Source organism: Ovis canadensis, chromosome 4 (assembly GCF_042477335.2).
Source record: "Ovis canadensis isolate MfBH-ARS-UI-01 breed Bighorn chromosome 4, ARS-UI_OviCan_v2, whole genome shotgun sequence".
Classification (NCBI taxonomy): Eukaryota; Metazoa; Chordata; class Mammalia; order Artiodactyla; family Bovidae; genus Ovis; species Ovis canadensis.
The window spans coordinates 71,317,704-71,343,919 of record NC_091248.1 but is presented as its reverse complement, the minus strand read 5'-3'; the positions used below and the strand labels follow the sequence as shown (position 1 = coordinate 71,343,919).

Sequence of the window (26,216 nt, the reverse complement as noted above, 5' to 3'; positions counted from 1 at the left end):
TAGGGTGGGATCTGTGCAAGTCATTTTAAAATGGCATGAAGTTAATTTACTACAAATCAGAGAAGAGGGAGATGAAAGCCAGCCTGCTGCTTTACTTGAGACTGAAATCAGATCTGACAGGAGGGATGGACTCCCTAGATTATTAAAGAAGAGTTAAAACAAAGGCTCTGTGGCAGCTGTAGTAGCCTCTATCTTCTTAGAGATGATATAGCCTGGCTCACAATCTATTTCTTTGCCCAGAATTAAAATCAGTTGGTGGAGCAATGAATTGTGCATCACACCCCAGGCTACTTTTTGCCCACTGTCTTGAGCACAAGAAAGAGATGCAATGGTCAGCCACAGACAGTCATCCAGAAAAGTGATAGGTACAAAAATGCAAGCTATATGAATTGAGAGAAATAAACAAGAAATTTCTTCAGATATTAACTGGTACAGAGATTCATAGTATATTAATCAAATTAAGGGGCCCATAATTTCAGGATGTAGAGAATTAAATTAAAAACTATAGTAAGTCAGACAATCCATTTGAAACTACTACCAGTTAATTGAACCAGATTTATCAAACTGCTGTGGCAGAAAAACATCTTCTGGGGATCCTTTCAACATGACTTGTCATTCTTAATGTCAGTATTAAACATGTATTAAAATTCTACTATTTGAGTCTTTTAATTCAGTATAAAGAATGTAACAAGGAAATAAAAACAGTACCTGTACATGAGGGCATTATATGTCTGACCTCTGCACTCATTTGTTAAGACTGATGACAAAGCAGCAGTAAAGACCCCTGGATTTTAGCTCTGCCAGGGAAGTAGAGAAAACCCTGTGGGGAAAAAGGCTATTTGACTTCAGTCATAAAGACTAAGAGGCTTTCCAGGCAAGGGACAGAAAGACAGGTTATACAGAAGAAACAAAACATATAAGGACACAGGGAGAAAAACACATATATGAGACAATGAAGATATGGCAACTAAATGCAATGTGGGTTCTAGACTGGATCCCAGAAGAGAAAAATAAAAGTACTGGAAAAAGGCGTAACATCCAAATAAGTTTTGTGTTAACAGTATTCTACTGAGGTTAATTTAGTTTCAATAAATGTTCTGTGGTTATGTAAGATGCTAACATAAGAAGAAGTTGGGTGAAGGGTATATGGGAATTTTCTGTACTATTTTTGCAACTCTTTTCTAACTGAAAAAACAACTGTTTTAAAAAAGTACAGGTGTAGTTAGACAACTATATGTAGTTCAGTGTGGCTAAATAATGTGATTTTTTTTTTTTAGGACCAAAAAAGGCTTGCGACTACTCTGAACTTCTTAAAGGAGGAAAACGTGAGCTGATTCTGATATCTGTCTCTGGTTTAAATTTCTTAAAGAACCACCAAGGAGGAGGCAGTGACTGGTCATGAAACCAAGTGTTTAGACTGTGAGGTAAAGTGTGAGCAGTCAAGACAGACTGAAGGTTTCAATTCACCACAGGAGAGGATGGAGGTGGAATTAAAAAATTCAGTTTGAACAAGCCGAGTTAAGAGGTATCTCTGGCAGATCCCACTGAAGATGCTCAGTAGGCTGGTGAAAGCCTGAACTACAAACCCAGATCTGGACATCATCAGCAGAGGCGTAGCAAATTAACCCACAGAAGTGGGTGAGATGGTTCCAGAGTACAGAAGACACAGATAGGGTCCAAAAATTAAATCCATGATAACACCAACATTTAAGATGCAGATAAGATGCATACTAGTATATACAGGAAGGATAAACAACAAAGTCCTACTGTATAGCACAGGGAACTATATTCAACATACTGTGATAAGCCATAATGGAAAAGAATATGAAAAAGAAGATATATGTGTATAGCTGAGTCATTTTGCAGTACAGCAGTAATTAACACAATGTTTCTAAGTTAACTATACTTCACTAGGGGATTCCCAGGTGGCACTAGTGGTAAGAATCCATCTGCCAATGCAGGAGACAAGAGACAGAGGTTCAATTCCTGAGACACAAGAGATGCAGGTCCAATCCCTGGAGTGGCAAGATCTTCTGCTGCAGGGAATGGCAACCCACTGCATTATTCTTGCATGGGAAATTTCATGCAAAGAGCCTGGCAGGCTACAGTTAATGGGGCCACAAAGATTTGGACATGACTGAGTGACTGAGCACATGCAACAAAAACATACTTTACTAAAGAATTTCTTTTTAAATACAGATAAGAGAGAAGAGTACTCAAAGGAGTAGAAGGATCAGACTCAGGAGAACACTGTCAGACCACGAAATGTGGGATTTTCAAGAAGGATAATCAATAATAGTACATGTTATAGGGAAGTCAAGTAAAGGAAGATCTAGGAAGTGTCTAGAAGGTTGGACACCGTGTAGGTGCTAGTGACCTTGAGGGGAAAACTTCATTTGAGCTTCGAGGACAGAAAATAGCCCAAGGGACAAATGGGATGGAGGGAAGTAGAGACAGTGAGTGAAGACCAGCCTTTTCTGCAGGTGGCTCAGATGGGACCAGAAGAGACAGTGTGGTAGCTATTACAATGTAGTTTGTCTTTAAAGAAAAAGGGCTAGTAGAAGGAAAGAAATTATAAAAATTAGGGCAGAAATAAATGCAAAAGAAACAAAAGAGACCATAGCAAAAATCAACAAAGCTAAAAGCTGGTTCTTTGAAAAGATATATAAAATTAACAAACCATTAGCCAGACTCATCAAGAAACAAAGGAAAAAGAATCAAATCAACAAAATTAGAAATGAAAATGGAGAGATCACAACAGACAGCACAGAAATACAAAGGATCATAAGAGACTACTATCAGCAACTATATGCCAATAAAATGGACAACTTAGAAGAAATGGACAAATTTTTAGAAAAGTATAACTTTCCAAAACTGAACCAGGAAGAAAGAGAATATCTTAATAGACCCATCACAAGCACAGAAATCGAAACTGTAATCAGAAATCTTCCAGCAAACAAAAGCCCAGGAACAATGGCTTCACAGCTGAATTCTACCCAAAATTTAGAGAAGAGTAAACACCTATCCTACTCAAACTCTTCCAGAAAATTGCAGAGGAAGGTAAATTGCCAAATTCATTCTATGAGGCCACCATCACCCTAATACCAAAACCTGACAAAGATGCCACAAAAAAAGAAAACTACAGGCCAATATCACTGATGAACATAGATGCAAAAATCCTTAACAAAATTCTAGTAATCAGAATCCAATAACACATTAAAAAGATCATACACCATGACCAAGTGGGCTTTATCCCAGGGATGCAAGGATTCTTCAATATCAGCGAATCAATCAATGTAATACACTATACACATTAACAAATTGAAAGATAAAAAACATATGATTATCTCAATAGATGCAGAGAAAGCCTTTGACAAAATTCAACATCCATTTATGATAAAAAAAAAACCCTCCAGAAAGCAGGAATAGAAGGAACATACCTCAACATAATAAAAGCTATATATGACAAATCCACAGCAAACATTATCCTCAATGGTGAAAAACTGAAAGCATTTCCCCTAAAGTCAGGAACAAGATAAGGGTGCCCACCCTCACCACTACTATTTAACATAGTTTTGGAAGCTTTAGCCACAGCAATCAGAGAAGAAAAAGAAATAAAAGGAATCCAGATTGGAAAAGAAGAAGTAGAACGCTCACCGTTTGCAGATGACATGATCCTCTACATAGAAAACCCTAAAGACTACACCAGAAAATTATTAGAGCTAATCAATGAATATAGTAAAGTTGCAGGATATAAAATTAACACACAGAAGTCCCTTGCATTCCTATACACTAACAATGAGAAAACAGAAAGAGAAATTAAGGAAACAATCCCATTCACCATTGCAATGAAAAGAATAAAATACTTAGGAATAAATTTACCTAAGGAAACAAAAGACCTATATATAGAAAACTATAAAACACTGATGAAAGGAATCAAAGAGGACACAAATAGATGGAGAAATATACCATGTTCATGGATTGGAAGAATCAATATAGTGAAAATGAGTACACTACCCAAAGCAATCTATAGATTCAATGCAATCCCTATCAAGCTACCAGTGGCATTTTTCACAGAACTAGAACAAATAATTTCACAATTTGTATGGAAATACAAAAAAACCTCGAATAGCCAAAGTAATCTTGAGAAAGAAGAATGGACCTGGAAGAATCAACCTGCCTGACTGCAGGCTCCTGTACAAAGCCACAGTCATCAAGACAGTATGGTACTGGCACAAAGACAGACATATAGATCAATAGAACAAAATAGAAAGTCCAGAGATAAATCCATGCACCTATGGACACCTTATCTTTGACAAAGGAGGCCAAGAATATACAATGGAGAAAAGACAATCTCTTTAACAAGTGGTGCTGGGAAAACTGGTCAACCACTTGTAAAAGAATGAAACTAGAACACTTTCTAACACCATACAAAAAATAAGCTCAAAATGGACTAAAGATCTAAATGTAAGACCAGAAACTATAAACTCCTAGAGGAAAACATAGGCAAAACACTCTGACATAAATCACAGGAGGATCCTCTATGACCACCTCCCAGAGTAATGGAAATAAAAGCAAAAATAAACAAATGGGACTTAATTAAACTTAAAAGCTTTTGCACAATAAAGGAAAATATAAGCAAGGTGAAAAGACAGCCTTCAGAATGGGAGAAAATAATAGCAAACGAAGCAACTGACAAAGAATTAATCTCAAAAATATACAAGCAACTCCTGAAGCTCAATTCCAGAAAAATAAATGACCAAATCAAAAAATGGGACAAAGAACTAAACAGACATTTACAGATGGCTAACAAACACATGAAAAGATGTTCAGCATCACTCTATCAGATAAATGCAAATCAAAACCACAATGAGGTACCATCTCACACTGGTCAGAATGGCTGCTATCCAAAAGACTACAAACAATAAATGCTGGAGAGGGTGTGGAGAAAAGGGAACCCTCTTACACTGTTGGTGGGAATGCAAATTAGTACAGCCACTATGGAGAATAGTGTGGAGATTCCTTAAAAAACTGGAAATAGAACTGCCATATGACCCAGCAATCCCACTGATCGACATACACACTGAGGAAACCAGAAGTGAAAGAGACATGTGTACCCCAATGTTCACTGCAGCACTGTTTATAATAGCCAGGACATGGAAGCAACCAAGATGTCCATCGGCAGACGAATGGATAAGAAAGCTCTGGTACATATACACAATGGAATATTACTCAGCCATTAAAAAGAATACATTTGAATCAGTTCTAATGAGGTGGATGAAACTGGAGCCTGACTTACTTCTGACTGAAGTAAGTCAGAACGAAAAACACCAATACAGTATACTAACGCATATATACGGAATTTAGAAAGATGGTAACGATGATCCTATATGCAAGACAGCAAAACAGACTCAGATATATAAAACAGTCTTTTGAACTCTGTGGGAGAAGGTGAGGGTGGGATGATTTGAGAGAACAGCATTGAAACATGTATGTTATCATATGTGAAACAGATCGCCAGTCCAGGTCCGATGCATGAGACAAGGTGCTCAGGGCTGGTGCACTGGGATGACCCTGAGGGATGGGATAGGGAGGGAGGTGGGAGGGGGGTTCAGGATGGGGGACACGTGTACAACCATGGCTGATTCATGTCAATGTATGGCAAAACCCACTACAATATTATAAAGTTATCAGCCTCCAATTAAAATAAATAAATTAAAAGAAAAAGAAAAAGGCTTTAGAGTATTAAAAATCTGATAACACTGCCAACAGAGAGGAGACAAGAGGGAATGCTAAGAGAAGCAAGGTCCCAAGGGAGCCAGGAGAAGAGGAAGATCCTGAGAGAAGCAGGTGGAAGTATTAGCCTTGAAGGGAAGGAGTCTTGCCCCACCCCTGAGACAGGAAGCAGGAAGGAAAGGAAGGAGGCAGATAAGTGTGCAGGTGGCAAAGGAGAGAACATATGGATTTAAGGAAGTTCTTGTCTGATGGCTTCTGTTTTCTCTGTTAAGGACAGGGGAAGTGTTGAGGCAGGCAGAGTGGTAAAGTCTTGTCAGTAGTTGTTATGAGGATTAAGAAGGGAACTATGGACAGAGGTTTGTAACACCATACAGGAGTAAGTTACTAAACCATCCCCAAGGAAAAGAAATGCAAGAAGACAAAGTGGTTGTCTAAGGAAGCTTTACAAATAGCCAAGGAAAAAAGAGAAACAAAAGTCAAGGGACAGAGGGAAAGATATGCCCAAATGAATGCAGAGTTTTAGAAAACAGCAAGGAGAGATAAGAAAGACTTCTTAAATGAACAATGCAAGGAAATAGACGAAAGTAAGAGAATGGGAAAGACTAGAGATCTCTTCAAGAAAATTGGAGACAACAAGGGAACATGTCATGTAAGGATGAGCATGATAAAGGACAGAAACAGCAAGGACCTAACAGAAGCAGGAGAGATTAAGAAGAGGTGGCAAGAATACACAGAAGAACTATACAGAAAAGTCTTAATGATCCAGATAATTTTGATGGTATGGTCACTCACCTAGAGCCAGACATCCTGGAGTGTGAAGTCAAGCAGGCCTTAGGAAGCATTACTCTGAACAAGTTAGTGGAGGTGATGAAATTCCAGCTGAGCTATTTCAAATCCTAAAAGATGATGCTGTTAAAGGGTTGCACTCAATATATCAGCAAAGTTGGAAAACCAAGTAGTGGCCACAGGGCTGGAAAAAGTCAGTTTTCATTCCAGTTCCAAAGAAGGGCAGTGCCAAAGAATGTTCAAACTACTGTACAACTGCACTCATTTCACATACTAGCAAAGTAATGCTCAAAATCCTTCAAGCTAGGCTTCAACAGTATGTGCACTGAGAACTTCCAGGTATACAAGCTGGATTTAGAAAAGGCAGAGGAAGCAGAGATCAAATTGCCAACATTAGTTGGATCACAGAAAAAGTAACATAATTCCAGAAAAACATCTACTTCTGCTTCACTGACTATGCTAAAGCCTTTGACTGTGTGGATCACAACAAACTGCAGAAAAATTCTTAAAGAGATGGGAATACCAGACCACCTTATCTGTCTCCTGAGAAATCTGTATGCAGGTCAAGACACAACAGTTAGAACTGGATGTAGAATAACAGACTGGTTCTAACTGGGAAAGGAGTACATCGAGGCTGTATATTGTCACCCTGCTTATTTAACTTCCATGCAGAGTACATCATATGAAATGCCAGGCTGGATAAATCATAAGGTACAATCAAGATTGCTGGGAGAAATATCAATAACCTCAGATACACAGATGATATCACTTCACTGGCAGAAAGTGAAGAAGAACTAAAGATTGTCTCGATAAAGGTAAAGGAGGAGAGTGAAAAAGCTGACTTGAAACTCAACATTCAAAAAACTAAGATTATGGCATCTGGTGCCATCACTTTATGGCAAACGGCAAGGGAAAAAGTGGAAGCAGTGACAGATTTGGTTTTCTTGGGCTCCAATCACTTCAGACAGTGACTGCAGCCATGAAATTAAAAGACACTTGCTCCCTGAAAGGAAAGCTATGACAAACCTAGAGAGCATATTAAAAAAGCACAGACATCTTTTGCTGACAGAAAGAGTTGGACCATAAAGAAGGCTGAGTGCTGAAGAATTGATGCCTTCAAAATGTGGTACTGGAGCAGACTCTTGAGAGTCCCTTAGACAACAAGGAGATCAAACCAGTTAATCCTAAACAAAATCAACCCTGAATAATCACTGGAAGGACTGTTGCTAAAGCTGAAGTTCTATTACTTTGGCCACCTGATGTGAGGAGCCAACTCACTGGAAAATGCCCTGATGCTCGGAAAAGACTGAAGGCAAAAGGAGAACAGGGCGACAGAGGATGAGATGGTTAGATAGCATCACAGACTCAATGGAATTTGAGCAAACTCTAGGAGATAGTGAAGGACAAAGGAGCCTGGTATGCTCAATCTATGTGGTCACAAAGATTTGGATGTGATTTAGTGACTGAACAATGAAGACAGTAATCAGGACAGGTAGAAAGTTGCCATGTTGTATGGAATAAGCCTTATAGAGAAAGGGCATGGAAACTCTTTACAAAAGGATGGAGAATGGTATCTTTACATGCACCAGGGCATTTAAAGAGATCTAGAGTCAGGACACTGAACATGAAGCTTCAGAAGAGGAGCTTTCTCTATTCTAGAGGCCACAAAAGATGCTCTCTCAGCAGGAGAGCCAGAGATCAGCAGAGGCAACGATTTTAAAAGATTGTGTAATGGTATTAACTACTCAGAATGAAAGCACTTTCTACCCACCACATTAGCAGCCTTCAGGGCTGAGATCAAGTCCACATATTAAGTTATCTTAGCTTTTTTTCCTTTCTTTTTCTTTGCTTGATTTAGCCTGTGTTAGACTGTGTTAGTTGCTCAGTCATGTCTGACTCTTTGCCACTCCACGGACTGTAGCCTGCCAGGCTTCTCTGTCCATGGAATTCTCCATGCAAGAATACTGGAGTGGATTGCCATCCCCTTCTCCAGACGAACTTCCCAACCCAGGGATCAAACCCTGGTCTCCTGCCTCGCAGGCAGATTCTTTACCGTTTGAGCTACAGAAAAGTCTGGTTTGGCTTACTTTTATGCTAAAGTTTTCCAGGCTACTTACATTTAAATTTAATTTTGCAGGTGTATGCTTCTTAATTTCTCTCACAGTCTGTAACAAAACAAGAGTTATATGACCAATGCTCCTATGTCTAAGCCAAGGGTGGACAGATATGTTTTGTGCTTGTATATGAAGGGGTGGCAAGAATACACAGAAGAACTATACAGAAAAGATCTTCACAACCAAGCTAATCACGATGGTGTGATCACCCATCTAGAGCCAGACATCCTGGAATGTGAAGTCAAGTGGGCCTTAGAAAGCATCACTACAAACAAAGCTAGTGGACGTGATGGAATTCCAGTAGAGCTATTTCAAATCCTGAAAGATGATGCTGTGAAAGTGCTGCACTCAATATACCAGCAAATTTGGAAAACTCAGCAGTGACCACAGGACTGGAAAAGGTCAGTTTTCATTCCGATCCCAAAGAAAGGCAATGCCAAAGAATGCTCAAACTACCAAACAATTGCACTCATCTCACACGCTAGTAAAGTAATGCTCAAAATTCTCCAAGCCAGGCTTCAGCAATACATAAACCGTGAACTTCCTGAAGTTCAAGCTGGTTTTAGAAAAGGCAGAGGAACCAGAAATCAAATTGCCAACATCAGAGTTCCAGAAAAACATCTATTTCTGCTTTATTGACTATGCCAAAGCCTTTGACTGTGTGGATCACAATAAACTGTGGAAAATTCTGAAAGAGATGGGAATACCAGACCACCTGACCTGCCTCTTGAGAAATCTGTATACAGGTCAGGAAGCAACAGTTAGAACTGGACATGGAACAACAGACTGGTTCCAAATAGGAAAAGGAGTACGTCAAGGCTGTATAGTGTCACCCTGCTTATTTAACTTATATGCAGAGTACATCATGAGAAACGCTGGGCTGGAAGCAGCACAAGCTGGCATCAAGATTGCCAGGAGAAATATCAATTACCTCAGATATGCAGATGACACCACCCTTATGGCAGAAAGTGAAGAGGAACTCAAAAGCCTCTTGATGAAAGTGAAAGAGGAGAGTGAAAAAGTTGGCTTAAAGCTCAACATTCAGAAAACGAAGATCATGGCATCCGGTCCCATCACTTCATGGGAAATAGATGGAGAAACAGTGGAAACAGTGTCAGACTTTCTTTTTTGGGCTCCAAAATCACTGCAGATGGCGACTTCAGCCATGAAGTTAAAAGACACTCCTTGGAAGAAAAGTTATGATCAACCTAGATAGCATATTCAAAAGCAGAGACATTACTTTGCCGACTAAGGTCCATCTAGTCAAGGCTATGGTTTTTCCAGTGGTCATGTATGGATGTGAGAGTTGGACTATGAAGAAGGCTGAGCGCTGAAGAATTGATGCTTTTGAACTGTGGTGTTGGAGAAGACTCTTGAGAGTCCCTTGGACTGCAAGGAGATCCAACCAGTCCATTCTGAAGGAGATCAGCCCTGGGATTTCTTTGGAAGGAATGATGCTAAAGCTGAAACTCCAGTACTTTGGCCACCTCATGCGAAGAGTTGACTCATTGGAAAAGATTCTGATGCTGGGAGGGATTGGGGGCAGGAGGAGAAGGGGAGGACAGAGGATGAGATGGCTGGATGGCATCACTGACTTGATGGACGTGAATCTGAGTGAACTCCAGGAGTTGGTGATGGACAGGGAGGCCTGGCGTGCTGTGATTCATGGGGTTGCAAAGAGTCGGACACGACTGAGCGACTGAACTGAACTGAAGATTTATTGCTCATGATTATAGGGGTGTCCTTGTGGGGTTCCCTTGTGACTCAGCTGGTAAAGAATCTGCCTGCAATGCAGGAGACCTGGGTTCAATCCCTGGGTTGGGAAGATCCCATGGAGAAGGGAAAGGCTACTCACTCCAGTATTCTGGCCTGGAGAATTCCTTGGGCTATGTAGTCCAGGGGGTCGCAAAGAGTTGGACATGACTGAGCGACTTTCACTTACAGCGGTGTCTCTTTCAGAATCGTTGGAGAAGTATGTAGAGTTTTCTGCACAGCAAGATGGGTGGCAACCTATCAGTCTATTAAATTTATCAGCCTCATGTCATTTTTTCATTTTAGTTATAAATACAAACATCATATAGGAAAGGATAAGTGGAAAGTAACCCAATCTGAGAAATTCACCTCAAAGATGGTAACTAGTGCAGAGGGGCTATGCTGGACTTTCAGGGACCAGGGTGGGAATCTGGAGTACAGCAGAAGAAACTGAAACATTGCAGGGAAAAAACGAGACACAAAGCATTTATGAACAAACTTCTAGGGAGCAAAAATGAAATGAATTCATCAAAGACTCTTGCAATCTAGGCCATACATTAAACTAATCCCTTTCCAACCAGGATACATGATCATGCTCTATTTAACTGATTTCTTATCTGGCCCTTCTCTTGCTCAGAAGCAATAAATCCCACCCTAAGGAATCAGATTCTCTACCAAGTAAATCCCCAGTCTGACTGAGTTGGGTCACTTGAGTCATAGTGGTGTTAATTAACATAATGAATTTGCAAAATCCCAATTTCTTTAAAAGTAGACTATATTATTAGTTGTTTATTTATACATACAAACTAGACCCAAGAGTATTTTAGCATGTACTTCAAAGAAATAAAAATCCTTCACTAGAATAGGTCAGAATGGATACTTGAGTACACAGTTAATAAACTTCCTATCCTTTTTTGGACCTTCATATTATTATCCTTAACAGACTTGACTCTTGGAAAATGAATTTTCTTAAGCTTATTATTTCAATCTCTTTTCTTAACTTTGCTTTCCAGCAGGTAGCTGGCAAGGAGTAGCCAAAAATATCTCTACAAATTTAAGGAAGACAACAAACCTAGCAGAATGCAGCAAAATAACAAAACTTAGCAAGAAAAAGTGCTGCTACAACCAACTTAGGAATTCCAAAGGTAAGTTTTGGACTTAGCCATCAACTACTTGGAGATATGACTGATATCCTCAGAGGTGAAAAGGGACCCTGGAAGCACAAGATCTCTAATGATGACTAATCAAGTTCTTTTACTTCCCTTTCTAAAGCTATAATATTTGGATTTTTATAGATTTCAGAGATTATCTCCATGGAGTACCACTGCAAACATACTGTCAATTATGTAAAGGTAAAAATGACTTTGAAAGGGAGCTTTGCCCTCAGAATTCTTTAGCTCCTGCCCTAAAGGATGAGTCCAGGTTCTTGCCAGACCACTGACTGATAACAACTTTGTCACAATGATTTCCTTAAAACACACTCAGAAGTCCAGTCACTGTCACAAGGGGAAACTATTATCTCTTTCATAAATTTTAGGCCCAAATTAGGCTATTAAACAGTTTTCAACATACTTTTTTTATTTTCTTAGCTCACTGCAGAAATGAATCTTCTAAACCAGAACCTTACATGAGGAGGAAAGTAGATTTTATATATCCTACTATGAGGGATTCCCTGGTGGCTCAGCTGGTAAAGAGTCTGCCTGAAATGTGGGAGACTGGGTTTGATCCCTGGGTTGGGAAGATCCCCTGGAGAAGGAAATGGCAACCCACTCCTGGAAAATCCCATGGACAGACAAGCCTAGCAGGCTACAGTCCATATGATCTTATAAATAAATCAGTTTTAAACTTTATGTAGCTAAATTTATACATTTTGGGGGTACCTAATTTCTAACATTGAAGAGGCATCATTAGAAAGGCCCTCCTTCCCTTAACTTTCTAAAAATTTTCACTCATATTATAAAGGCTCTTAAAGTTTTATTTTTTACATTTAATTGGAATTTGCTTTGGTATAAGAAGCAAGGTAGGAATCCAGAGCTTAATTTTTCCCTGCAGCACCTATTGTGGCCATCTCAATTATCTCAACATCACTTATTAAATGGGCTATTTTTTTTTTTACCAAGTAATTTGAAATCCATTCCTCTTCCTAGCTTTCTTTTTCATTCAAATTTTAAATTAATAAATTCAAGCCTGTAATCATCAGCAGGGTGTGAGACTGCCCATCATGGCAGAGGATGAATAACATTATGCTCATAATATGGTTTTATAATCATAACCCACAAATGCCCTTAAGTAGAAATTGAACTTCTTGGCTCAGTACTATGAAAAGGAAAACCATGGCATCAACTAGATAAAAAAACAAAAGATGTTATGCTTGGCAGGTATTCCAGTTCTCTTTAAGCAACACTGAATATTCCTAATCATAAGACTCAGCTACTTAGGGTTGTTCTGCGGAGCTAATGCTTCCTCATGGGTCTACACAACGTAGGCCTGCCCCGCATGAGATGATCGACAGATACCATCGTGAGCCTCCTTTGTGATGGAGGAAGATCACTGGGAAGAGCTGCTCTTTACACTGTTGATGCTCAAATACATTTTCTTATGTTTTCTGGATCAGAATTCTGTGTATTCATTGAAAATTTGTGCAAGGGCTTGAGGTGATTCAAAGCTCCACTTTTGAGAAAAATGGTGGTTCTGTCAAAGGCATCCTGACAGACCCCAGGTAATGGAGTAGAATGAGCCTATGCCTGGGAACCAATATCAGGTGGACTGCTAAATGCTCACATGGAGAAGCAAACCTTGCTACCTGTCCTCCTGGCATTTTAAGCACATTTTAAGCACATGCTCTAATCAGCAACTAAGAGTCTTAATATTATTTATACTTCTTTAGAGGAAGTCAACCCAGACTTGACTGGAAAGTTAGTACCTGCCACTCAAAAACACACTCCAATCCACAAGTGAGAGAGCCTACAGTGTGAAATGTCATATTCGCTCATTCAAGTCTGACTCTCTTCGACCCTGTGGACTGTAGCTCACCAGGCTCCTCTGTCCATGGGATTTTCCAGGCAAGACTACTAGAGTGGGTTGCCATTTCCTCCTCCAGGGGATTTTCCCAACCCAGGGATCAAACCCACGTTTCTTGCATCTCCTATATCGGTGGGTGGATCCTTTACCACTGTGCCACTTGGCAAGCCTTCTGAAATGTCATGAAGAAGTGATTTATTCTTCTAAATATTATTAGGAAATTAATAATTACCTTAGCCCTGCCTTTTTAGTGTGAAGATTTAATGGTACACAGAGTCAAGATCACAAACATTCACATCAAGTACCACTTATGTCTTTTGGAAAACTGTAGCTGAAGACACAGCCTGTTATATTACCCATCTCACATAAAGGGCCGCAGACCTTTATTTATATAAGTAGATCGTCTCATTTGTCTCGTGCATTTAGGTCCTCTGTGGGCCTTAGTGTTACTCTACTTGAAAATATTTTTTCTCTGTATTTTAACATCACAAATTCCTTTAAGCCACTTTTGAAGTCTACAGAATGTATGTGTCAGAAATGGAGGCACTTTAATGGTCTTATTCACCACTATATACCCAGTTGCTAGAAGAATGTCTGCCCCATGGTCTGTGGTAGTCAATGTGCTGAACAAACAACCAGAAAACAAATGATTCAAGAAATATGCACATACATACCAATGTACAAACAAAAATTACCCAGTGTCTTGTGCATGGACACTCATTTTACCAGCAACAATCCAAATGTAAAGGAAGTCTCTGTCATATCCTTCCTTCACCCAGTGTATCTTCACTGCACATCTGCCACATGCCAGAACCCCTCTGACTCAGCTGATGCTCCTGAAGGGCTCCTAAACCTACCATGGTGAGTTGAGGGGTCATCAGACAACCATTTGACTGTAATGAGGACAATGGTAAGAGATTTGTGCAGATACCCAGGGAACTCATGGGCGGGCACATAGTCAGCTGGGAACACAGACAGTAGGAACTAGGGTGTGGGGACCGTGTTCCCAAAGGTTCAGGCCCAGGTGAGCCTCTGCAGATGAGGAGGAGCCAACTGTTGGGAGACAGGGGAAGCATGACTGCAGGAATGTCAAGTGGACCTGGGGGAGCCAGCAGACAGCAAGTGACTGGAGCATTAGGTAGAGGACTGGAAATGGGATGACGTGAGGCATAAGGGAGGAGGCAGCCCGGCATACCTAAAAGCCTGCCATTTCCACTGTTGGCAATGGGAAGCTTTTCCACGGGTTGAAGTCAGGCAGGGGCCTGGTAAGATTTGCACCTTAGACAGGTCACTCTAATGGCTGACTGGAAAATGGGCTAAAGGGAGAGAAGGCCCAGGTGGGCAGGACTAGTGAGCCCAGGTGAGAGCTGACAAGAGCCTGGAAGAGCGTGTGGTTACAGAAATGGAGAAATGCAAAGGAGAAAGATTTTGGAGAAAATCGTATACTTTAGTGCTTGATTTCACGGTTGCAACTGCTTCTGTTCTGTATTTCATTATTACTAGTATTCTCTGATAATTCCTAAGGATCTCTTTTTAGGTGAATTTTCTTTTTATTGCCTACTACACTATATTTTTCTCCCCAAATGTTTGCATGCCAATTCTTGGGACAAAAAAATAGAGTAACAACCACTGAAGCTGTCATAACAAGGAACAGCTACTTACTTTTCCCTTGCTTCCTGAGAGCAGCAAATGAGACCAATGGAAAGGTGACCTTGCAAAATTTGCTTCTGGGATATACAGATAAGAAAGCAAGTATTGGGGGTATTTTAAAAATATTAATATATTAAAACTTTAAAAACCTTATTTGTAAGGTTTATCTAATCCTATCACAGTCATGGATAGGATTTCAAGGTCACCCTATAGACTTAGCCAAATACCGTTATTTCAATTAAGTTAAAAAAAAATCTTTAAAATACGTGTCAGAATATGACAGAATCTAGAGATACTACTCTAAAAAATGCACTCTCTCTGCCAGCAATCATCCAAAAGAGTATCTTTGCAGTCCGTTTTTTCTCTTTTCCAGAGTGAGGATAAGACTGTGAGTTAGTACTTCTGCCCTGTTTTTCACAACTGCCCCCAACCTCTGACTGATGTTACCTTATGCACAACGAGCTCATGCGTGCCATCTGGAAGTGTCCTACCATCTTCCTGCATCAGGGGAACAAAGGAGAAGCCAAACAATTTCTTCTCTCCTTTCTCCTTTGCTGTAGAAGGAAAAAAAAGAAAAGAATCAGTCAGTCATTTCAGTGTATGCTTACACACTGTGCTCAGACACACAGATTGTGGAGATGAGTGATCATGAAGAAATAGAACACGCCCCTCCTGCCCAACACACACACCTGCTCCCTTTACACAATGAAGAGCAGCTCTTATGATGGGACTTCTGTCTACAGCGGCCACCCTCTAACCCTATAGTCCTGCCTCGTAACCATAAGTTATATTCCTTGACTAATTTTCTTCAAGGGATTCACTATTTGAAATTATGTGTTTTGTTTGTTTTTTGAAGTCGTAGATTTTCTGTTTCTTCTCCTCACAACCCAACCTCTACTCCTTAACATAAGCACCACAGAAGGCAAGACTCTTGTCTGCTTTATTTTACTCTATGCTTGGTATCTCAAAGAATGCCAAGAACATAGTAGGTTCTCAATAAATGTATGGAACATAAATGAATGAGTGAATGAATGAACTCTCCCTACAGCCACATGTATAAACAGAGACCTCTGAAAGCCACCTCCTTGGAATCAGGCAAGTAGACAAACATAAACTGCAATCAATAGTTTGATAAGAGTTGACTGCAGTAGAATTTGTATGCCAGAAATGAGGCAATGAGGTTTTCAGATGTCCAACTGAATTACAATGGCTAGAACAAGGGTCATTGGCAACTGTTTACAAATAAGGAAACTGAGAGGTCTATCACAGTGTTACCTGCTCCAGACCTCTTGTGTGCCAGTCTAGTACCTTCCACCCAGCTTCAGCTTCTCCAAAAATGAAGGACCGCAAGAAAGAGAATCTGGTTTGTTCAACTGGACTCTGTCCTTGTATTTAGACGTGCAGAGAAGAGTTGCAGGCTGGCACACATCATGGGCTGGCCTGTTATTCTTGCCCATACAACTGTAAAAGTAGAGGTTTTACCTGACAGAGAAGTCCAGCTTTGGGATACAGTAAGCCCCATGCTAGAGGAGTCAGATATGGAGATCCTGAGGATCGGACAAGAGACTCTAATAATAAACACATTATCCTCTTTTAATAGTTTCTGGCATTTAACCACAGGGATGTGGAACCCTGTGCACAGAGTAATTCTAGCTGGCTGGCTTAGGTTCCTAGCATGAGGGAAGCCCTGAATTGTGATTACAGTGAAGGATTTTCATTTTAAATCATTAATTTCAAGCCTACAGAGAAAATGGGGAAATACCAACACTCTTCAAACAAAAGTCACAGCAAAGATCTCTGGAAAGAGATTTCTACGTCAGTGAGTGTGCCGGGTATGGAACTTGTGATTTAGGGGGCAAGACTTATTTAGAAATAATTTCTTAAGTTGCTTTGACTCTCTTTTTGGTGTGGTTTTTGGTATTCAATTAGGAAAGATCAAAAAATTCCAAGATGCATAAAATTAGCAAAGGTAAGGAACAAAGCAATAGCTTCCCTAAATTTGCCCTTGGTTATAAAATAAAAATAAATAACAAGTAAAGTTTAAAGTACATAGCCTTTTTCCCTAAGCTATTAGATCAGGATTAATGAACTAAATAGACTGTTATGTATAATATGTATAATACAATCCCCTTTTATTAATAAAACCCCTTAATCTATGGATTCCACCTCTTGAGTTTCCAATATATTTCTTCTTGTAGCTCAACTTGAACAATTCTGCCCCCTGGGACCTCCAGTATATCGACTCACCACTCCTTACCCCTTCACTCCCACCTCCCATTTCTATGGCCCATCATTCTAATCACCTCAAGTGAAAATACCCTCAACACTCCCCCTTCCACATGTCCACTCATAACACTACACCTTGGCAGAATCCAATTTGTGGCTTATTCTATGCCTAACCTAAGCTTAATTAATGCACACTACAAAAGCATCCTCGGATAGGCAAACTTTCTACATTTACCTCATCAGCACACTCTACTTTTCTAGACAATAATTTCATCCACTCTCCTTGTCTCTCAAGCCTCCAATACCTTGATACTTTCACTTTCAGCTCATGGAGAGAGAACTCCCTCACACCCTCGCATCCACCTATCACTCACCTGCATCTGCCCTCCTAGCCCTGAACTGCCCATGCTCCCACCCAAGGCTAATTTTTATCCTTGAGTCCTAGGTCCTGTGCTCCTTCCCCAACTCAAGGACACTGCTCCTACAGGTGTCCCCACTCCCTACATCATCAGGTTTTCCTCTCTACTGAACGATTTCTCCCCAACAAACATGCTTTAAAAGTTCCATTTTAAAAAAGAAACAACAGCAAAAACTTCCTATGACCTACTTGTTTTATAGCTACGATCTCACTTCTCTGCTCGCCAGCATTCTTTATAGTAAAGCTTCTTAAAATATCTGTCTGTACTCACTGCCTGCCCTTCCTTTTCTCCATCTTACTCTTTGACTGACTCCAGTCAGCCTTCAACTCCACAAATCCAAGAGAAATGACTTCCATGATGCCAGATCAGGAGATCATTTCCGGGTCCTTATTCTGTTTATCACTGGCACCTGACCCATGATCAACCCCCTTGTGAAAAGCTTTCCTCATTTAGTCTCCTAGGTTCTATTTTCCTTTGATTCTTCTTCAACCACACTGGCTATTCCTTGTTAATCTACTTAATGACTACTTCTCACTCTCCCCAAATCTAAATGTGTCAATGACCCAAGGATCCACCCTTGGACTTCCCTTTGCTATCTAAACTTTTTACGTAGACATCTCGTCCAGTCTCATGGCTTTGAAAACCACGTTTATCTGTGATATCCTGGAGCTAACCTGTACTGGTTCATAAGAACTGACAGTATGCATCTTCCCTCAACTACAAGATCAGTGACATCATGTTGGCAGCTTAAAATTGACCATGGTGGGAATATTTACCCCATGGAAATCAGCAAATGCTATAAGTTAGGGCTTCCCCTCCCCTCTCCATCACTCTGAGTGCTGGTTAAATATTTACAGCACACCAATGAACTACATGTTCTCATTATCAAGTTTAAGTCTCCAGTTTGGATCTCATTCAAATATCTACTTGATGTCTTGAATATCTAATAGACTTCTCAGACTTAGCATATTTAAAATGGGATGTTTGATTTTTTCTCTCCAAACAGCTTCTTCCTGTTGTCTTCCCCACTTCATTAAATGACCCCTTCACTCTGAGGCCAAAATCTTGAGATCAACCTTGAATTTTCTCCACCTTTCAGATCCAATCTGTCAATAAATCTGTATAAAAGAATCAAACCACTTAAATCTCATACTTGGAATTCTGCAAAAGCCTCCTGAATGGCTTTTCTGTTCCCATCTGGCCCACCTTCAATCTATCACCCATACAGTGGGCAGACTTAACCAATCTAAAACCTGTAATGCTTCTTTCTCACTCCAAATAAAGTTCAAAGCCCTCCTTCCCATGACCTAAAACACAGCAGAGGATCTGGTTCTGCTGCTCCCTCTCTGGTTCTCACCTCCAACTCTCTCACTTGCTCATTCTGGCCTCCTTGCTATTCCTGTAAAGTGCCAATCATGTTTGAGAATGCACAGTGATGTGTATATATATATATATATATGCAAATCAAATATGAATCTGAGCCAATCAGAGGCTTTCCTGGTAACTTCACATGCCTAGGAAAGTCCCCGAAGGTTCCCTTGAGCTGTCTAAGGGCTGGATCAGCTCCTGGCTGAAAAGACAGCACATAGGTCAGGGGTGCCTAAGACCACACAAGCTAGTCAGGCCTTTAATAATGCATCTCCTCTTTCTGTTTAGTTTTCCTAGGCTGTGAAAGTGATGAATTGATTTTTATGAAAGTGATCACCTTAAGAAAAACCTTGTAGATTTCTACAGCTACTTCGTTTCCTCCTTCTCTTTCATCTCTTTCCATAGAGGTTATTGGTTTTTTGAGAATGACACCCATTCACCTCCCAGGATTCCATTCACCTCCATTTTTCTCTCATGGAGGTCTCTGGTTTGTGACACACTTTCTACAGACTATCCCACACTGTTGTTTCAGCTTAGTAAGCAGTACCCAACATAACAAGGCCACGGAGACACTCCATCCACTTACTGGAACAATGCCGAAACTCGAAGCGGATGTGTGCACCCCTGAATTTATCCACGGGGATAGGAAGTTTCAGCAGCTCGGACCACCTGGGGCTGTTGTTATGATAAAGCACAAAGGAGTGGTACTCGCTAGCCGGTGGCTCTCCAGAGCCGAAGGATATAAAATCCTGACAAAGGAAACATGCAGGTTAAAGACAGCTTCATTTCAAGATGATTTGGAAGGAGCAGAACAATTGCTTTGCTGTGTCTGTGTGCTCCCAAAACAGCACTTAATGTGAAATTACTTCCTCAGTCCTCTTCAGGGCTGTTTTTGCACCTGCTTCTGTGGGCAGGCTGTGTTTGGTTCATCCTGAGGCTGGTCTCCCAGGACCTAATTGCTCAAAGGTGGACCTCAGTGACATATGCTAGCTGGGCAACTGCATGCCCAACTTGGAGTTAACTACAAAGCAAAATTCTCAACCAGTTACAGCCAAAAGCCTTCTGTGCCTTCCTATAAAACTCAGTAAGCCCCGGGGCTCCCATGAAATACTTCTTCCACAAAGGAATCTGATATGATCACCCTGATTAGCAATACTCTAATCTCCACGTCCTATTTTGGTCATAATGAAAATACATAGGATTAAACATGGGCTCAGACACTAAAGAATGCCTGCAATGTGGGAAACCTGGGTTCAATCCCTGGGTAGGGAAGGTTTCCTGGAGAAGGAAATGGCCACCCACTCCAGTATTTTTGCCTGGAGAATCCGATGGACAGAAGAGCCTGGAGAGCTACAGTCCATGGGGTCGCATAGAGTCAGACATGACTGAGCAACTAAAAAAAAAAAAAAAAAAAAAACCAACTCCACAAAGAAAAAGTATACCTCTCGGATTCATGTTGATATATGGCAAAACCAATACAATAGTGTAAAGTAATTAACCTCCAATTAAAATAAATAAATTTATATTTAAAATAAAATAAAACACACAGCAAAAAAAAAAAAAAGAAAGAAAGAAAAAGTACACCTCTCCAAAACTATAACAGATGAAAGGGATAAAAGTGAAATGGGATAAAAACACCGCATTTAAGGAATAGCTGCTATGAGGATGTTTTTGACATGTTAATTAAACAAACTGAAAGCTTATTTCCCCTCTTTTCACGATTAAAAACAAACAAACAAACTACACGGGTGTGGAGGAGAAAAATAAGATTGAAAATACTGCAAATCATAAGTTAACCGATCGCACGAAAGATGAACCCAAGGCAAGGATGTGAAATTGTTTTACCAAAAAGAATTCAGCATTAACGTACCTTCAGGGTCTGGCCACTACTCTCTACAATGAACATCGTAACTTCCACGTTTCTGGCCACACTCTTTCCTCCTTTCTCAAATTCTCCCCTTTCTATAGTGATATATAAATCATTCCGCATTTCACCTAGCAGGAGAGGGAAATTGAAATAGCATTATATATATAGGAAGTATAATAGAGTGTTCTATCAAGGAAAAGTTTAGTTCATAAAAAAGTGTTCTAGCATACAATATACATTATTTATACCTCTATAATAAGATCCTCACCCTTACTGCCAACATCCAAGAAAAGCAAAGGCCAGCCTCTGCTAGCTTGAAATTAGCAATACTGAAAACGTACATTTAGGAGGGAAATAAAGGACCTGGGTAGAAAGGTGCTGTCAAGTTTCACCATTTTTCAATATTTCCTTCATTTCATTTATGAGGTGTGATTACAGAATGACAGCTGAGCAGGGGTGGTTCAAAGAAACTAGTCTCAATACTTTATAGTCAAGGCACTTAGAGAAGAAGAAATACTTAAGTGGAAGAAAATGATAGGACTGCAAAGGGTACAGTTACAATTTAAATCTTCTAAAATCCATGGATGAAATGATCTCACCCCTGGAAGAATCCAGATTAGTGCTTTACAAACACAGATGTAGAATAATTCAGTCATACAGAAACACTTGGCTTAATATTTCTTGCCATCAAGCAATAAAACAAATGAGAAAGGCCCTGGATTCAAACTGACCTAGTCTATGTACACATATATCATCTATTGTTTTTTCTCCATTGGCTATTTATGAAACTTGAATGCTTTTTCATTTTGCCCCTTTCTTACTACTGCAAGAAAAAAAAAAAAAGAAATTGTATGTCAACTAGCAAAGAGAGGCAAACACACTTGACAACCTGCTTTTATTTCTCCTGTAAGAATTAAATTAGGGGTAGGCAATAAGTGGGTACGGACACGAGAAGTAAGTCAAAAACGTGACTAGAAAGTTTTTGAAGGTAAATATTGGTGAGGTCAGCAAGGTTGAATATACTTTTACTTAACACAGCTTCCAAACATTTGAACACTCAAAAGCAATAATGCTTTGTTCTAATTTAAAAACAAAACAAAAACAAAAACAAAACCTCTCCTTAAGAAAGCAAACCACCCGAAGAACAATAACCATACAAATGTACCCACATTTGGGAAAGTTATCAGACTTCCTGACTGAAATGTATATAAGAAAGTACCCTAGCTTTCAAAACCATGGGGGAATACCAGTGTGCACGGCCACCTTCCTCCACAAAGGCCGACTTTTAATAAGAGCATCATTTGCAAATGACCTTGCCTGACCAGGAAACAGATGGGCCACAAAAGGGAGACACTGAATAAATTCTAAAAAAGATGAAATCTCAGGCCCTCTTTAGAAAGTGTTTGTAAGGCATACATTATTGAAAACAATTGATACAGTGGTCTCTGTCTTATGAATTTCTCAGTACTCTCATGTAGCTCCTACAAATCAACTTGAGAAGGCAATGAACTTGGAACTCCAGGAGAAAAGCAACATATTTCAACACACACATTTGCATGCTCTGAAAGTTTTCTTGTTTAACCATCTTAGTTTTTTTTTAAATTAGGAAAATATTACCCCACAAATTTCACAAATTCTCTACAGTTTTATAACCTGATTCATTTAATTACTATATATTTATCTTTAAGTTTCTATATACTTATTTTATATATATATATTCATACATACACACACACATTCTCAACACTATTTAATAATTCCAATGCAGAATAAATAAGCTCACACACTATGTCTCCAAATTCACCAGTTTCAACTCAAAACAGGCCTGCAATGCTAATGGTCTGCACACGTGCTATTTCAACTGTCTGAGGGGAAATTCTTGACAATACTGTTCCCATGAACAGATTTGCCAGGTAAAAAAACAATACAAAAATTAAGGTACTTTAGAACACACACCCACACACACAACAGTAGGAAAATTCCTTTGCTTCTGGAGTAGGTGACATATGATGAGTGGTTGAGGTGACGCACAGCCTATAAAACACACACTGATTAATGGGAAGTGTAGCTATAGGGGCTTTTACCTTAGAAATTTCTCATAATGAGTGATTAGCTTGTCCAAACCACATGGGGATTAACTGTCCTACAAAATGAAGAGTAAGTGTTTCTTGGGAGGGGGACTTCCAACTCTCATCTATTGGCAGGGCCAGTAATTCTGGCTTAAGCAAAGTGGAGGGAGGGAGGTCTGCAGTCTGTTTCTCCCTGTGTGCAGTCTGGGCCCTGCAGACGAACAGGGATGGAGGGAGAGTAAAATACCACCAGGGCCAGGAAATTCTTTCTCCATGTATTCATTTAGCAAATAGGCTGTGAGCACCTACTATGTGTCAGATGTTAAGTCCAGCAGACTCAGCAATGGACAAAGCAAAAATGCCTTCGCAGCAGAGCTTAGATTCTAGTAGGAAAAGATTTTGAACAAAGAAGTAAGACACAGAGGACACTGAATAATGCTAACGGCCATGGATCCAAGTGAGACAGAGAAGGGGACAGGGTGCTGCATGAGGCAGAAGCGCTGTCCCACGAGAGAAGCCCTCATTAAGAGGAGGAGACATCCGTGGAAGCGAGGCTGTCTTTCCGAAGGGAGGCTTAACATGGCCTTCGCTTCCCAAATGGACCCCTGCAGCTGGTTTAGCTTATAACTGAGCTGGATTCTTCTCTCTCTTCTGAGTTCAAATAAGCCTAAAGACTGTAGGGTCTCAGGAAGACTGGAATAAGGAGATCTGATTCCAACTTTCCCTGCCAGTCTCTCCTGTCTGTGACATTAGTCTAGACAGGGCAAGATAAACCTTGGGCCTCATGTGTTTGTGTCACTCAAGTGGGATGCGGTAAAGGCAGAGGTAGGGGTGGGAGAGCCAGTAGGAGGGACAAGGCTACTTTATTAGGTTATGTCTCTTTTTCTGTAGAATTTCTAGAATACAACACATTCATAAATAAACACACCTTATACACACATTTTACTTTTCTGTTCTTTAACTGTCACCGTCCCTGAAACCCTCTTTATCTTCCCCCAAACTTTTTTTTTAATTTTATTTTTATTTCACAAAGTTTTTAGACTGAAGTAAGATTTCTCTGAAAAGAAAAAACACGACAAGAACATTTCTCCTGGATGACATTCTACATGTGTCCACCCCCTCAGGAATCCATAGCTTGCTGTGTTCTAATTCTGCAAGGTGCCATGTTTTGCCAAAATATGTCGAAGGATAAAGTTGAAACAAGTGTTAATTACAGTCAATACACTTGAGGCTGACTCTAGAGAAAGCCAACCTAAAGAAAACTAATAAGCTCAAATGGTGTTAAGAAAGCAAATCCTTGGTAATTAAGAGAGAAATCATTAGGTAAGTATGAAATGGAGTCATAGCACCAATCATGAAAAGCTGCTTGCCTGACAATGTTTATTAACACCTTGCACCTCTTAAATTTATTACTCTGCAAATTTGACGGGCTTGACACTTTCCTGTTTCATAGGCCCTGTTTTGCTGGGAAGCCTTCAAAATATCACTGTAGACAAGATAAAAATAAGGCCACAGCAGTAGGAACAAATTCAAAAAGAGTTCAGTAACTACAATCAAATGGGGTTGATTTGTGGCTTATCCTCAGTGGACAACAGGCTTTTATCAGTTCTGTAAACTTTGATTCTGTCCTATGAATGCCTTGGATAAAGTCACAGAGGACAAGCTCATCACACCAAGTAAAACACTGTCCCCAGCCATAGGGGCTAGTCTAGTGGCTCTTCTGTGCTAGAGAATTATTGTCACTTTTGAAGCTTAAAAATAAAAGTTTCTGTACTTCTTAAAAACAAAAGACCATATGTAAATGACTAGGATTTTTGTGAATTTAGATTATGATGATGGTGCTTAGTGGTAGATAGATAGTAGTCAGGTACTTTGCCAAGTGCTATAAGTAGAATATCTCATTAAGTCCTCACATAAACCTTATGCTGCTGCTGCTAAGTCACTTCAGTCGTGTCTGACTCTGTTTGACCCCATAGACGGCAGCCCACCAGGCTCCCCCATCCCTGGGATTCTCCAGGCAAGAACACTGGAGTGGGTTGCCATTTCCTTCTCCAATGCATGAAAGTGAAAAGTGAAAGTGAAGTCGCTCAGTCATGTCCAACTCTTCGTGACCCCATGCACTGCAGCCCACCAGGCTCCTCCGTCCATGGGATTTTCCAGGCAAGAGTACTGGAGTGGGGTGCCATTGCCTTCTCCGAAACCTTAAAACAAGGTCCTATTTTTTCCATTTTATAGGTGATGAAACTGAGGTACAGAGATTAAGAAACGTGTCTAATGTATTATCAGTATGTCTTCTTTACCCATGAAAATGTAATTCAAGAGATAAGAACATTAATCAAATAAGCTAGTGCAATTCAGCCTTTGCCTCCAAAAGACCTAAACAAGGAAGATATTAGTCCCACCCTAATTGGCCAGACCAGTTGTCAAGCAATGATTTCATTTCTAGGAACGAGACAGAACATGTATGCTTCAGACCATAAACAATACAGAGAAGGCACTCATTACTGGAGAGATGAGGGTGACAAGAAATTAACTGAACTTTGAAATGTTGAGGTTACAAGCAGAAAAACTCAACCCAGTGGATAGAAGGTAAAAGGAAACTAGTTCAACATGAAAGAAGTCATTTTGAGAGATGACATGAGATGTGATGATGTGATCTTGGCCATTTAAGTACTCAAGTACAGCCAGGAAACCATCCCCAGGGATCTGAGAAGAAATTCGTGCACTGGACATGTAGTTGAGCCGGATGGCCCTTTGTGTGTGTAGCAGGCACTTCCTTACCTCCCCAATGATGTCCAGGTCCTAATTCCATGAACCTGTGAATAGGTTACCTTACATGACAAAAGGGGTTTTACAGACATGTTTAAGTTGAGACTCTTGTGACGGGAATATTTTCTTTGACTATGAGAATGGGCTCAATTTAATTTCAAAGATCCTTATAAGAGAGAGGCAAAAAGTCAGAGTCAGAGATGGAGATACAATGAGAGAATCAGAGGTTGAATGATGTGGGGCCATGAGCAGAGGAGTACAGGCCACGTCTAGGAGCTAGAAAAGGCAAGGAAATAGATTCTCCTTCAGAATCATCAGAAGAAATACAGCCTTGCTGATACTGTGATATTAGCCCAGAGAGACCTGTGCCAACTTCTCATCCCCAGAACTGCGGTCCATTTGCATTGTTTTAAGCCACTCCATTTGTGCTGATCTGTTA

General features: G+C 40.1%; 1 protein-coding gene across 1 annotated transcript in view; it reads right to left on the bottom strand.

The window, feature by feature from the left end:
• DOCK4 (dedicator of cytokinesis 4) overlaps positions 1–26,216 on the bottom strand; it is a 471,458-nt gene that overhangs the window by 162,402 nt on the left and 282,840 nt on the right. The window contains exons 14-16 of the mRNA XM_069587995.1: positions 20,943–21,067; positions 19,659–19,821; positions 15,507–15,613 (exon numbers count right to left, since the gene is read on the bottom strand). Of these exons, the coding sequence (XP_069444096.1) occupies positions 15,507–15,613; positions 19,659–19,821; positions 20,943–21,067 (395 nt within the window). The remainder of the gene's footprint in view (positions 1–15,506; positions 15,614–19,658; positions 19,822–20,942; positions 21,068–26,216) is intronic.